The following is a 16,271-nucleotide window of genomic DNA, read 5'->3' on the forward strand; positions in this document are numbered from 1 at the left end:
TTCCCCCGACCCCCAAAATGTTTTGTACTGAAATTTCTGCCTCAGGCTGTGCACCTAAAAAACCTGACCTAGGGCATGTGTCTTCCAGGGTCTTCCATCTCAGAAATTTGCTGGGGCAAAGTGGTCCTCCATGAACACATAACATTTGGGCGATATGAGTTGTCACTGTTTTTAAAGGCTATAAGGATTAGCCATGCACCTATAAATGTTAATTTTTTAAGATGTGATATTTTGAAATCCTTTTTTTAATACTGATTTTTAAAATTTTTGTCAGTGGTTTTTGCTTGTTGGACTTGAACCATCATTGAAGTCCAGGACAACGCAGCAGTCGGTCTGCACAGCTGAATGAGGAGATCCACTTTCTTCACTTCTTTTATAAGACCATAGAGGAGAGTCATTAGTACCCTGCTCCCCATCTCACTGTCTCCAGAAGCCCGTGCTTTCACCAAGAGAGTTCTTTACCCCTTCAGAGTTGGCATAACTGTGGGCTTCCAAGGAGTTAGAGCAAGGTCTTTCCCACACCTATCCCATCACCCTCCTGGGATTCTGAGTGAATACAGGGCTTTCCCTGGAGTAAAGCAGAAGGAAGGAGGTCCACAACACGACCACACACATTCTCGCATCATTCTCACTTAAGGATTCACAGCATACTTTATTCCCTGTCAGGCATCACCATGAGATTTATAAGGAATCAAATTAGCTATTCCTACTTCTGTAACTATCAATCATGCCCATAAAACTCTGAAAATGCTAAACGCAACTTTTGGTTTTCACGCTTTCCACACCTGTAAAGTTGTGGTGGTTCAGACCACCTTCCAGTGATTGTGATAGGGGACCCCCACGTGACTTAGTTGTCTCCCCCAGTTTCTGAGCACATTCTCCTCAGATTTCCACTCTCCCTTCCCTTTGCTGACACTGTGATGAGGATGGATTCTTGGGCCAACAACGAGTGAGTGACAGACCCAAATTTCCAAAGGGATCTGAGCTCTAAGACCTCTTTCTATGTTCTCTCCATGTGTGAGTAGATAAAGGCAGTGGACAACGGGCGCCCACAGAAATCCTCCACGGCCCGCCTCCACATTGAATGGATTAAGAAACCACCCCCTTCACCTATACCGCTGACTTTTGACGAGCCGTTTTATAACTTCACAGTCATGGAAAGCGATAGAGTCACCGAGATTGTGGGGGTGGTATCTGTGCAGCCAGCTAACACCCCTCTGTGGTTTGACATAGTTGGTAAGTTCAAGTCCTCGAGAGCAGTATTGGGCAATGTAATCGCTGACTGGAGTAACTAGCTAAAAACAAAAACAAAAACAAAAACAAAACAAACAAAAAAAACAACCCACTAAACGATTAGTGCTAAGATGAAAAGATGTATAGTGCTGGAATGCAAAAGAGCCAGTAAAATGAATAATCGACCTGTGCTTTCGTTCCAATCTGTAGCTAAAGCTGAACAGAAAGTGCTCTCTGGCTGGATTTTCCATAGTACGTTATTTACTGCAATCTTAATGTCTTTCTGTGTGTCATTTAAATTCTATTGTCACACTTGGCTAATCTCATTTCTAAATGTATTGATGGTACTAGACTTGCTGTCCTTCATTTCTCTCTTTTTCTTCACCTTTTTTCTGCATTCTGTTCTTTTTTTTTTTTCTGCTCCCGACTGCCCTGCTTCAAGGTGGCAAGCATGCTCGAGAGATGTTCTATATTCTACAGACAGCTTGTGGGCAGAACTGTTCAACAGAAGGTACCCTTAGCGCAAACACATTTGCTAAAATACAGCTATCCAATCTGCCTTTTACGGGTTTTTTTTTTTAAGCAAATTAAATTACATCTTTCATAACTGCCTGTGACAGGCTGAAGTGCAGCCCACAGATTTCATACATGCCTTTAACAACTATTGCATTACTCGTATCCACTGATTCTTTTGTTTGAGGTCTGATGGGGTTTGGATTTGGGGGAGGGGTTGCTCTGATTTATTTTTTTAAAAATCTGGGGGGGGCTTTTGAGGTATATGGGCTTTTGTTGTTTTGTTTTTACCATTTGTAGGCTGGGTTATGTAACTGGGCCTTTTCCAATTGAAAAATAAATTAAAATTTATCCCCACACCTCTGTTTTGCAGCAGTAGTACCATTCATAGACCAAAAAGCTCCACCAAGAGGGTCCCTGGCTGCTGTCCACAAAAGTAGAGGCAGGAAATAGGACCTAGATATATAGCCAGTGAGAGCTTCCTACAAGAACAGAATAGAGAAAGCAGATGGAAGCATACTGGACAGACCTTGGGAGGCAACCTTTAAATTCCTTGAAAGAAAGCAAGCAAGCATGGCAGGCTGCAAAAGGAGAGGGCAAAACAGCGTTCCTGCCCCCTCCCCCAATCCACACACAGGCTGGGAGAGGCGGCGCAGGGCAAATAAGTGCCGAGGACCAGGAAACAAAACAGACTTGTAGCTCCAAGGAGAGAGGGGGGAGAATGTGCCAGCCCGGGATCTGACACTGGGTTGAGCTGGAGCTGACTTCCCACGGTTCTTTGTGGGAGGCCAGGAATCCAGAGACCTGGTCTGCAGGAATCATTTCCTTCCATAAGTCACTGATGGGCAGGAACCTACCTCTCTTCCTGGGAATGGCTGGATCTGGAGAAAGCATTTAGAACATTCCACATCTGTTGTAATGAGGCACAGAAGAAGAATGCCCTGTGGCCTCCAATCAAACCTCAGTAGAAGGCCCTCTGAGCTCCCCCAGAATGGGAGTGTTTTCTGCATATTTCATTTTATGGAATGCTGGTAGAATGTCTTTGTTTCACTTAGTGGGCATTAATCAAACCATCCCTGTACATGACCATCCTCCATTCCGAGCTTTCAACTCCGTCTTCGTCTCCACTTAAGCATTTGAAATGGAACCTCTTTGGATCCATGAAAGACATCTTCAAGTCTGTATCTTCTCAGTTTTCAGCCCATTAAGTTTTTATCTGATGCAGCTTCTCCTTTCTTAGTGAAACAGAGGGTGGCACGTGTGCATCACCTAGTTGTTTGTCACCTCTAGTGGTTCCTTCACTGCTGCTCCCAGGCAGAGTCCTAGAAAATGCATCTCAGTTTCCACGTGTGTCCTGGTTTCAGGCCTTCAGGGACATGTGCAATAGTGATTTCTTTTAAAAAGCCCTGGGATGCCTGAATGACTCAGTCGGTTAAGCATCCAACTCTTGGTTTCAGCTCAAGTCGTGATCTCTAGCTCTTGGGATCAAGCTCCTCATCAGGCTCTGCACACAGCACGAGTCTACTTAGGATTCTCTTCTCCCTCTGCCCCTACCCACTCCCTGTGGTCTCTGGCATGTGCTCTCTCTCTCTCTCTCTCTCTCTCTCTCTTACTACCTCTCCCTTTCTCTCTCTGTAATAAATAAATAAGAAAATAAATCTTTTAAAAAATAAATTAATAAGTAGCTCAGAGAAGAGTGCAGTCAAAACCCAACAGGCAGCAGGGCTCTTGATGTGTTCTCCTGAGCAGTGGGAAAACTTGCTGTCTCTCATCAGCCACCAATTTATCTCCACCCTCCCCTGGCACTCCACTTTGCAAGCTCCTCTACACCCAATAGCACTGCTTCTCTCCCCTGTGTGATCCAGGCATGCCACCTCCTGCCCTGCAGCACATCCCACTACCTTCCCCACCTGCCCCAGGAATCCCACTTCAAAACTCCTGTAAGCACACCTTTCTCTGACACTCAGTCTGACCAGCAATCTGACCCAGATATCCAAGTCAGTTTGCAGTTCCTCAGCATTTCAACATATGTGTGTGTATGTGTGTGTGATTGTGTGTAGATAAGCATGCCTGGTAATGCTGCATGTAACCTTACATGCATGTTTTCACATTAGCATTATTAGTGCTATTGTGTATTTTCATTTGTGTTGATCCAATCTCCATTCTTAACCCTTAAGGTCAAGGTCTTAGTCTCATTCCTTCTTCCTGTCCTTGTTTCTGTTGATTGCTTCAGGGTGAGTGGAATAAACAGTGGTGACCAATGGAGATGCTCCAGGCAGCCAAGCATGAACCCTACTAATGCCTCTTGAGACCAACTCAAAGTCAGCGTGACCTTCTACTGTATTCCCAGCCATAGCAACCATAACACCTTTGACAAAATGAGAATTAGTGCAAGAAGAGAGGGGAAGTTTACAGATGACAACCCTCCCTGGACGGAATCCCTTTAGGCTGCTCCAAATACACGGACAGGAATCATTATCAAAAACATAGCACCAGTATTCATGTTTTTCCATCTTTGTGTTTCTAAACACTGAACTCTTCCTAATCCTCTCAGTATTAATGCACCAGTGCACAGAGCGGTTCTCTTAATGAAGACCTACAGGGTTGTCCCTCTAGTCTAGATGCTTCCATCACAGAGATTTCACCATAAATCTGGTAACATCTAGCTGAGCTTCTCCTGCAAATTGAACTAACTGGGCCCGATGCCCAAATAGAACATGATTTTATTTCCATCCCCAAATCCAGCCAACAACATCTTGAAACACTGACTCTATTTCACCGCAGAAGTTAAATCTTTTCCCCAGGTGCTGGGGTTGCTCTCAGGATCAAGATGATCCCCCTTCCACCCAATCCTCCTTTTGAGAATGCTTCCTAATTGAACAGTCTTTTTTTTTTCAGTTTGCTGACAGTCTTTCCCCTTCTCTAAAAACCTATTGTTTTCCTTATCATATTCAGATGTTTCCTTCTCACTTTCAGGATTTCTTTCTTATTTATCCTTGGCCATCCAGACTCTCCTCTCTCTTCCCTTTGGTAACTAAGCATCTTCCTTGGCCAAGCTAACTCAAAGGGAAAAGGCCGGGAACAGCACTTCCCAATGCTTAAGAAACTTGGCAGTATACTGTCGTTGAATGCTGGCATATACCATCGGCATGGTTCTGAAACGAGATCTCAGGTTTAAGTTTCAGTCTTGCTTAGGTATATACTCTGTGACTCTTCCAAGGGAGTCAGGATTTGGTTCCTTTACAGACCTATGGCTTTTAGACACCCATCCAGACATTCCAGGTTACAGAGCATACAGCATCCTGGACTTAGCACTTACAGTTTACAGATGCCGTAACAAATGAATTCTCATTAAGTAAGCAGAAATAGTGTTTCTGCATGCTTTTTCCCCTGGGAGTATATTCTCCTCATTTCCATATTTCAGATCTACCCGATTCTTATTTAACTGCATTCCTTTTCCTCCTACAGTATAATTCACAAAATCTGTGGCAAACAAGATCTTGTTCCCAGGTCTGGAACCCCGTACCACGGATCTGCCAGTCACTTTCCTGTTCCTCCAAAGGGACCACTGTTAACAATATTATGTAGTGAGACCCTCTTCAGCTTCCAGAAACAGAAGCCCTCCTTGTAACCCAGTGAAGAAAGCTGTAATTAAAAGGAAACATAATAAAGTTCAGCTGTTCTGTGTTTAAACAGCCCAATGCACAGCATGTTCCTTCTCTGTGTTAAAAGGGAAAGAAAATGAAGACAACAAAAATAGCCCATAATCCTTTGTGGCTTTATCACATATCATCACACTTCTCAGGAGACTGTGATTCAACCCAGCAGCTCCTTGATTTACATTCTTTTTAATGTGCGCAATCTGGTTCACAGTTCATTCCCCATATCTTTATCCCAATGGCAAATATTTGTATTGTAAAGACCACCATTATTACACACTTCAAACAATCCCTCGTCACCCACAGTTTGATGGCGGATGCTGCCACCCACTTTTCTAGCTTTTTTCCTGTTACTTAGGGTAAGAAAATGGTTTTCCTGTATATAGTAAGCACTTAAAATATCTTTGTTTGTTTTCCTTGAAAACAATTCTCTGATGGCACAAGCTAGCCCACAGGTCCAGCTCTAGCCGAAATACTTCTCTGTGGTGCAGGTATATAAAGATCACCTTGGCTCATAGTTTGACATAGGTTCCTACAGACTTTGGGTTCAGGGCTGCTTCTGTCACATAAACTTAAACCTGTCTTTGAACCTTGTCCCCAAGTGGAGCCATCCCTTAGAGTTGGATCAAATGGGCAAGGGAAACTCTTTGATAGCAGTAGCAGAGGTCTGTTCTCTGACTACAGATTGAGTCTTTTCTAACCAAATGGCCATGTTTCTTTATCAAAAAACTCTTACCTACCCCTCCTAAAAGAAGCCATGTCTGTGTACAATTTCTGACACACCTGTTTATCCATTAGAGTGGCATTTGCTCAAAGACATTCCGTTGACCTCAAATTCTTCATTTCTCCTCTTTTGTACTCTGTTCCTAATTTGATCCCAAAAAACCCTCCCTTTTCTCCATAGCAACAATACAGGCCATAGGAACACATCTGAAGAGGTTTTAAGGAATAATTAAAGGCTTAAACAACACTTTGAATATCAATTGTTTTAAGAAAATGAATTTTAAACCAGATTCTAGAAGGGATTTTCCTTCCTATCACTGTTTCCTGACCTCTACCCAGCATCTCCTGCCTTCCATGTAAATAACCTTTTCAGCCCCATACTGTGCTTGCTTCATTCCAAGACAGAAAATTATTCATGATCAAACCATGATTGGTGTTTAGCATTTTTCCTTAAGTTCGATGTACATGCTGAACTTGAATGAACAGCTTGTGAACGACTCCCTTAATTCATTGAGATCCAACCGCTTAGTGTTTTGGAAGCCTCTCACATAACACATCCCCCTTGGTGACTACTAGATTTTGATTGGTGTTTTCACAATTACACACAGAATGGAACAGAATCATATGCTAGGGGAGGGGCCTGCAAGCTTCTCTAAAGGGGAAGTGGTGTGCTACTCACCACTGGATCTCATTATGGAGAGATGGTGATCCTTTGTACCCTTCTTTAAAGAAAGAGTTGACCAGATCATGATCTAGTGCCCTGCTGCCCAGCTTATTCAAGCAGTAGCTGCTGGCTTCAAGTATTTTCACTCTTGTCCCATATTTGAAGCTTTCTAGGACGTTCTGACTTGTTATGTTTAACTTTAGAATCCACTAGAAATCCAGCGTTCCTCTTCTGCTCTTTGTTTACTCTATCACACCCGTCTTGACCAAAAATGGTCACAGAACAATGTCCCCGACATGAACTATCTGTTATGTGGGCTGTTCACAACCTCGCTTTTAACCATCTCTGCCGCACACCCCTGCAGCAACGCTCAGGCTGTGACTTTTCTAATTTCCCACTTTGTTGAAACTCAGACCGGCTCGGCAGTGTCCTCCCCTGTCCCCACCTTTTGTTTAGCCTAACGCTGCTGCACTAGCACACTCTGGCTTTGCATGTTGTGTTACTGGCTCTGAGGAAGCACATCTTATTTAAATGGAATGCTGCTAGTGAAAATGGACTCCTTCCATTTGATAGTCTCACCCCAGATGAATTGGACATGGTTTCCTATGAAATGAAATCACCTTTCAGGCTAAAAGGGAGCCTGAGAAATGAGCCCTGGGGGAGAGATATGGAGTCGTTTATGAAATGGGATGCCTAAGTGGTAGGTTATTAAATTGTGTGAGGGTTGATGGTGAACTGCTGGTCTAGATTCCATGTCCCTTGTCAGAAATTCATTTTAAAACTGAGGGAAGATTTTGGGAAACTTGTTTCACATGAAATCTTGGTTTAACTAGGAGCACATGCCCTGGCAGTGACTATCAGAGACTGCTCGCCATATTGATGGACTGAGAGACACTTCACAGGCTCTGTCTCTCAAGCTCTCCTTGATCTGCTTTCCATTTGCCTATCTCCCTACCCCTTTATGAGTTTCTAGTCCAGAGTAGGAAACAGTAATGGTGGATGAGGGAGATACACACACATACACACACACACACAGAGGCAGGAAAAGAGAGAGCTATAAAATATTACAGCCATAAAAATAGCCAAAAATGTTTTTTCATAAGAAAAGTGACTAATAAGGGCACCTCAGTGGCCCAGTTGGTTAAGCTTCTGCCTTTGGCTCAAGTCAAGATCCAGCTTCCTGCTCAGTGGGGAGCCTGCTTGTCTCTCTCCCTTGCCCCTCCCCCCACTTGTGCATTTTCTCTCTAAAATAAATAAATAAAGTCTTTAAAAAAAAGAAAAATGATTAATAAGAAAGCACAATCTATATGCCCTTTGTAAAACATGTAAATTTTATGCCATTGAGCCCATGAAATGATTATGTATTTCAGCACAGAGCCCTGAGGAAAAAGTCGGGCAGTGAGGGAGACCACATAGGATTTCCCCATTTAAACAGGAACTGAAACTGGAAATCTTGGCTTGCATGTTCTCTAAATTTCATTTTCATTCATCTTTAAATGGGAGCAAACCAAAGTTTCATAATTTGCATAATTTCCATTTTTCCTTGACCTACAAATCTCCACCTTCAGAAATAATTGACATTGAAAGATGACCTTTTGCTATATCCTAACCCTGCCCCCATCCTCCCAAAATAATGTGTTCTCATATTTAAGAAAGTAGCAATCTGGTTAGGAAGAGATTCTAAAAAATTATTTTAAGTGTGATTTAAAATAGGAAGTAATACCCACCCAAACAGCACAGGTAATGGCATTTTACTCCTCCCTTGCACACAGGTCTGACATATTTTATGTCCTTCCTTTGAAACTTTCCATGGTGGAGCATCTGGGTAGCTCAGTGACTGAGCATCTGCCTTTGGCTCAGGTCAGGATCCTGAGATCCTGGGATCAAGTCCCACATAAGGCTCCCTGCAGGGAGCCTGCTTCTCCCTCTGCCTGTGTCTCTGCCTCCCTCTCTGTGTCTCTCATGAATAAATAAATAATACCTTTTTTAAAAAAAGAGACTTTCCATGGCAAAATTTCTTTTCAGAATGTACCAGTTGATAGCAAATGATTTTTCTTTGCTCATTAGGCTGGTGATTCAAGATGCTTGAATCAGTCTTATGTTTTATATCACGTGGTTATCAACAAGAAGCACTCTCTTTGAAAGAGACCTATGACATGGGGCTTGCTTCCCTGTTAAGCCGGATTTCTTCCCCTTTCTCCTTCTCCTGCTCCTCAAAAGAGTTTTTTTGGACTTCACATTAACTGCTCCTTAGTAAATCAATTAAAGGTATTAATTGGAAGATGAGTCTCTTTTTAGATGAAATTTCTGAAAAATATATCATCTACAAGTAATTCTGTGGTCCCCCGTATCTCCATAACTTTAATTAAATGTCAAGGGCAATTATGTTCTCGCTAGCAATTAAATAATCTTAACTGTATATGACAGCTGCAAGCAATAAGTATTTGAAATATATATGACCAGGTTTTTGGTTTGTTTGTTTTTATGTAAACCATATGATTTATTTTTTGTCACTGTACATCAAATTCTACTAGTTCAGGTAAAATTCTCTTTTCCCTTAAGTCATTCACTTATTTGTAATTGTAATATTGTAGAAATTGTAAATAGTATTGCTCACTGATCAGCAAAATGAAATGCAAAGTAAGTTGAATGTAAGAGAAGCCAAGATGTCTTTTCTAAAATATGAAATTAAATAAGTACATTGCCCTATGTGCTGTAGCTAAATAAAATTACTATCCAAGAACAGAATTAATTGACATCATGGAATTTCAGACTAAAACAAATAGAGCTTGTAAACATGTACTGATACTTAATTAAAATCAGTCCAGCACTTGTACCATTATCTTTTCTCTCTCTTAAAAAAAAATTTCATTTTAGGAAAGATCATAAACCACATTTTAGTTCACAGAGATGGAAACAGCTACACTAATTTCAAAACGCCCCGTATTGGCTTAGTACATTATTCACAGATTGTAGGCTATACTTGGTCTGATGGAAGGGGGAGGAAAGTTTTCTAAACTTTCATACTGATTGCTTTATGAGTTGATGTCACATAAACTGATGTATTCTTCTACTTTCTTCCTGATTTCATTTTGTAAATCTGCCATAAACTTGCTACCTTTTTGAGCAAAAAAATAATTCTCACTGTCAAGATGGCAAAAAAAGTTTTTGTCTGTAAATATCCCAACTTGCAGATACAGAGTTTTTTATATGAAACTCAATTTTTTTTTTTTGCTTTTTCTGATTTTCTAGTATTTATACTTTTATTTCTGACATCTATGGGAGGGAATCTGAACTTTACCAACCAAATGTTTACCATCAATCCTAGAATAGATTTAAGAGTGTCTACACATTTTTGTTATTAATCGGACTGTTTGTTTACCTAGAATTGAATCTATGTTAGAAAAGCAGAAAAGTCTACAAATTCTTAGCAGAAAAACCACAAGGGATTGGAGGACATATTTAGCTTTCTAAATATTTTAGTGGGTCAGTTTATATTTTACTTCTCTAACATTAGTACTGAGGATTTTCTTTGCAATACATTATTTTCTGTGACATTTGTAAGGCATTGTAGAGGCTGTGTTTGGAAATATAAATTAAGTTGGAAATAAAGAGGTCCCATTTAAGATGTACAAAATTGAGCCATAGGGATACCTGTCAAAAATATTTCTATATAAGAGCTCTCTTTAAAGCTATATGCTTCAATAGATGTAATAACTTCTCAGATATGCTAATTGCATGTTGTTTTTGTGAAACCATCAGGGGGGAATTTTGACAGCTCTTTTGACGCAGAGAAAGGTGTTGGGACCATTGTCATTGCAAAACCTTTGGATGCAGAACAGAGATCCATCTATAACATGAGTGTGGAAGTCACCGATGGGACAAATGTTGCTGTGACTCAGGTAAGAGGTCAAATTACTAATTGGTGAGAATGCCCAATATTCTGCTAATCAGTGGCTCAAGTGATCAAAGAATGTATTGGAACTAGTAAATGATGTTTATGGATTCCTCCTTTAAAAAAAAGAAAAAAAAACATTTAAGAGAACAACCTAGAAAAAGAATTCTGTCAATGGTGTTGTATCACTTAGCTGTGACTATTCATGCATGGAAGACTGATACGTGTTTGCTTCTTGATCAGTTGCTGTAGATTTATCTTTTTGACAACAAAGTCAACTTTCCTTGAATTTACAAAGGAGAGGATGTGTATATTGTCTGGGTCAATGCACCAGTGTATTCTCTACCTTTCATTTGTCAGTCTGAGAGTTAGAGATAGAGGCACCTAAGAGTCTAAATTCATTTAACAAAGTAAGATGAGTGATATGTCCAAGGTCACACAGGCTTCAGTAAGAACAAAGACTGATTAGGTGCCCTGGCTCCCATCTCTAACACTAGCCTCTATGCCAATGGTCCTTCATCCTGGCTGCACAGTAGAATTCCCCTGGTCGTGGGCCCCAGGGTGTCAAAACCACTGAACCCTCAGCCCCATCCACAGATATCCTATATGATTCTAACAAACAGCCAAGGGTGAGGGCCATTGCTTGGACTCTCTTGAGTGTTGATGAAAGGGCATTGAGAGCAAGGAGGGGGAAAAAATCTCTAGATGAGACTAACACAGTGTTAGATATCAATAGGGGGGCAGATTTACTCTAAATATAAGAAGATTTTTTTAGTTTTCTGTTTTAGCACCAGAGGCCATAGGCTAGTTACTGGAGAGGACTGGCACACACGCATGTCCCATCCCCCTTCCATTCTCCCTGCTTCTCTCTCCTGTTCTCATGACCCCAGAAGCCATCACTAATCAATCAAGGTTCTTTGTCCTGCTCAGCCCAGATGTGCCCTGAGATGACTTAACACAGTGTTTCGGAAGCAAAGACGAAATTGTTGCCAACCCTAAAGTTAGCAAATGTTGATTTGAAAGGTGATGTAAGCTCTTGTAACTATGTAGTTTTAAAAAGGAGGAAGATTGTTTCATGTGCTGCCTCTTAGTTTGAAATGGTTTCAAAAATACAGTAAGACTTTCTCCTTTGAGGCTGTTCATAATCATAAAATGGTGAAATTTTAAAGAAACATTAGCATTTGTTTCTACTTTACTTCTTACCTTGATTTACTTTACCTTTTTCTTCTCATTCAAATACACTGAAACCCAGAACATGACGTGCATGAGACAAAGCAGCCAGATGTGATGAGTCCTGATCCTTCAACCCATGTCTTTTCCTAGGATAACTATACAGCCCTAATTACCCGACAGAGTCCCGTTTATACCTGTTGCACTGGTGTAACTATTAATAGTTATCCCATTCACTCTTAACATTGCCCCAGTTGGAACAATAAGTTATATAGACTCCCTACTTAAGTCTGTACTGCTTCAGAGGATATTCAAGACTAAAATACAGAGTCCTGGAAAGGACACCATGGTTGAGATCCAATGGGACTCACACAATCTAAAAGCAAGCCCCAAAGACTAATACAAAGCAACCCACTTACAAGATTGCTAAGTCTTTATTGCTCATTCTACTCTTGAAATTGGCCATTTCTTAGTATAGCCAACCTCAACATTTTAACACCGTTTAAAAACACAAGACAAATTTGAGTAAAATACAAATAAAGCATGGAACCATACTCATTTCCATACCTTTCTCCAGGATTTTATAACAGTTGGATTAAATGGTAATTCAGTGTGCCCAGAATGTTATAAGATACAAAATAAATGTGTTTAGGGTGAGTGAACAAATAGTAGGTAGTTTGTAGTCAGCAGGGCCTTCATGGCAGGCTGGATCTTCAAAGCACACAACTGATTCATATTAACTGAAAAAAAAAAAAAAAGTCCATGAAACTCTTCTTTTAGAGTTTCATTAGGACCAGATGAGAAGCCATTTCACAGCATGTATTCCACAAGTATTTTTTGGTTTCATACCATGTGATAAGAGCTATGCTAGATGCCTAGGGTCACAGTGAGTCAGTTTTAAAACCAGATGACTGATGTGCACACATTTAAAAAAAAAAGTTAACTTGGAAGTGTATATTATAAGACAATGGACACATTGTTCAAGTCCTACTTTGGCTGATTTTAGTTCAGATGAATGCACCTTAGACTTTTCTCCAAAGCCTATGGGAAGAGTTAGAGAATTGGGGTGAAGTTGGAGGTTTCCTTTGGCAAGGCCAAGCTAAGTAGGTTAATGAAAGGTAGCAGGAGATTTTCTTGTCTAAAACTGCCAAGTCACTCTGTGTCTCCATAGGTGCTTCTCAAGAAGTGAGAATTAACTATTTCCAAAGTCTAAACTTGTGTGTCACCATTACTACCACCAGGAAAACTCCGTCCTTAAGTCTGTGTTTGGGCCTGAATACTACCCTGCCCCCAGCCTCTGCTCACATTTGCCACAGCTCCTCTGACAATAAAGACAGAAGCGGCTCTCTCAATTAGTCAAAGCATTCAGTATCAAGAACATTTTTACAAAAAGATGTTTTGGTAAAAAAAGAGAGAGAGAGAGAAATCATTCTAGATTTCTCTTAGAAATCACTAAAGCATGCTCTACCCCATAACCCTAGGCAACTTAATGATTCCACCATCAAAGAGATACCCTTCGCCATATAACTAAATAAATGTTTTGTAGCCCAAAAACACCTGTTCAGTTTTCCTTTGGGAACTTTTCTCTACTTTGTTCCTTTGGAATCATAAAACATCTATGACAAGGGCTTCAAATCAGCCAGAAACAACATGTTGAATTTTACTTCACAAATGTCAAATAAATCAGAGCCTCAGGGATCTCTGTGTATACATGAAAACCCTTCCTTCATCTTCATTTTTATTCTGTTGTCCCAACTTGTAGGATTCTTGTGCCTCAGAGCTACAATATCTGGCGGCAAATAAACATCCTTTTACTTACAGAGATTCCCTAGCGTGAGTACAGAATATAAAAAGGTTCTGTGGATTTCAAGTTCTAAAGATTCCGATGTACTAAATGAACACTTAAGCAGATGACTTTCTCCAGCTAAGGTAGGAAGAGATGCACCAAAAGGGGATTTCAGAGATTTCAAATGTGAGATGATTTGAAACATCATTGCTAGGTCAGGTATGGTGGAGGTGATGTGGCAAGAAATGCAGGTAGCCTTTAGGTATTGAAAGGGCTTCCAGTTGTCAGCCTGCAAGGAAACAGAGACCTCAAGCCTCCAAACTCGAGGAACTAAATTTGGTTAACAACCTGAATGAGCCTGGAGCTGACTCCAGAACTTCTAGAAAGGAACACATCCCCGCGGACCCCTTGACTTTGATTTCATGAGACTCTTAACTCAAGTGAGCCACACTCTACCCAAACTTCTGAGTTACAGGAGTTAACAGGAGATAACAACGGGTGTTATTTTAAACCAAGTTTGTGGTAATTTGTTATGTTAGAAATAGGAAACTGTTATCATCTTCATTTTACAGAAAAGGAAATTGAGGCAAAACAAGATTACGTAGCTTGAGTAGATAAGGTTTCAGACGTAGGTATCTGGATTCCAGAGTCTGCTCTCTTAACCACTGCACCATGCCACCTCTCAAAAGCAAGGACAAATCTTTGTTACCTATTCTAAGGCAGGAAGAGAAACTCACTTGGCTCTACTACTTATGAGGGGGGGACACTTTTTAAGATTGCTTCCTGGGGGACACAGTGCCACCTATGGTTGTTAGAATGTCTCATAGCCAGCCATACATGCAGAGGAGAGAGCAAAATACCCCATCCCCTCATGGCCTCTGCTCAGCCTGATGAGTTTATGGGCCACAGGGACACACTTTACCAAGGATGAGAAATTAAAAGGTTTAACAACTTTCCCCATGTATCTATCAAACCTATATGAGCTATTGTGTCTTCGTAGCAAGTGTAAGTAAATTTAGAGCATGGCTCTTCCAAAGGATCAATGGATGGAAAGATATAATAATACATAATGCCTGATATTTGCATAGTGAGACTTAACCAAGCTTCTTTCTTAAGTTTCATTCATTCCCAGCAACTTACTGGGAATAGTTAAATCAAATATTGTCATTATACTCATTTTTCTGGTGAGAAACCAGCACACAGATTGGTTGGGTGACCACCGTAGGTGTACAAAGGTAAAGAGGTCCAAACCCACTTTTTTCTTCTCAAAATCAGCTATATCTCAGAAAGTTTCCCTTACACATCTGTATATACAAAATATATGATTCATTAGGGGAAGCATTTGCTCTAAGGGAAGGAGCGCTGACCTTGAATCAGGTGACCCAAGTTTAAGTCAGCACTTAACCAGTTGCAGGTGGCTCTGTCTCTGTGAGACTCAATTTCTTCTATGTAATGGGGATAATACCTTCCATACTTCATGGGTTATAAGAATAAAATAAGGTCTTTTTTTTTTTTTTTTACTTTTTAAAACATTTTATTTATTTATTTGAGAGAGAGAGAGCACAAGCAATGGGAGGGGCAGAGGAAGTGGGAGAAGCAGACTCCTCACTGAGCAGGGAGCCCAAGGTGGGGCTCCATCCCAGGACCCTGGGATCACGACCTGAGCCAAAGGCAGACACTTAACCAAATGAGCCACCCAGGCACCCCTAAAATAAGATCTTTTGAGATATCTTGAGTTGTGTGATGTGCTGGACACATGCAGCTTTTATTATTAGTCTCATCCTCAACTTAAATTGGAATAATAAACCTGATAACTATAAAATATTGTGTGTGCATCTTTCATAGTTATTCATGAAAGACAGCAGAGATATTCATGCCCAAATAATAATCTAAAAATTACATTGGTTTGATTCAGGGACTTGTGACATGTACTTTGGTGATTTTAATATGCTTTTCTTATTCAAGTCTTGCTTTGATTTATAAATATAGGAAAATCAGCTTGTATTTGTATGCTCCACAGCCAAACCTTAGATTAAAAATCTTTCAGATAAACTCCAAATTTCTTCAGCCCCACAAAAGCAGTTAATTGAGTTAATTAGTCGCAGAGGTTTTCTGCCAAAGAGTGTGTTTTCAAGGGGGCTGTGAGGTCTGGGACCAGCATTCCTCAGGGTAGCTTTGCTCTCCACAGCCTTGAGGATTCCATTCTTCTTTTGTCTCTAAGCAATGCGTTGGGAGTTCCTTGCTGGTCTCCTTCCTCAAAATGCAGACTTTATCTTGAGGATTTAGACTTTTTCTTATCCTTTCTCTCCATCTTGCTCCTGCTTAAAAGCAGGTGAGGGTGGAATGAATTACTTTTGCCGAAGCTGCTCCATGATTCTCTGGATGCAGGAACTCCCAAGAGATACTTCCTTTGTCTTCTTTAGCATCATCTCCCTCTTAGTAGGTGAAAAAGGAAGTAGCCACAAGCTTCCTTGTACATTTACATTAGGAAAACGCTAGAAGTAGTACAATTCTATAGAGATCAAATAAGGCAGAAAGCCAACTCTAAGGTGAAACTTTCTAGTAAAAAAAATGACAATAAAACTTCACTGAATGTCATAGATTTTTGTCTAACAACTTACAAGTAAA

At 40.6% G+C, this 16,271-nt stretch overlaps 1 protein-coding gene across 1 annotated transcript in view; it reads left to right on the plus strand.

Annotated features, from left to right (window-relative positions):
• The window catches only part of FAT3 (FAT atypical cadherin 3), a 652,865-nt gene that overhangs the window by 527,048 nt on the left and 109,546 nt on the right, over window positions 1-16,271 (plus strand). Inside the window, exons 6-7 of the mRNA XM_055320836.1 lie at window positions 1,026-1,236; window positions 10,555-10,694. Coding sequence (XP_055176811.1) covers window positions 1,026-1,236; window positions 10,555-10,694 — 351 coding nt within the window. The remainder of the gene's footprint in view (window positions 1-1,025; window positions 1,237-10,554; window positions 10,695-16,271) is intronic.

The sequence above is a fragment of the Nyctereutes procyonoides genome, unplaced genomic scaffold, assembly GCF_905146905.1.
Source record: "Nyctereutes procyonoides isolate TBG_1078 unplaced genomic scaffold, NYPRO_anot_genome, whole genome shotgun sequence".
In the NCBI taxonomy this organism is placed as follows: Eukaryota; Metazoa; Chordata; class Mammalia; order Carnivora; family Canidae; genus Nyctereutes; species Nyctereutes procyonoides.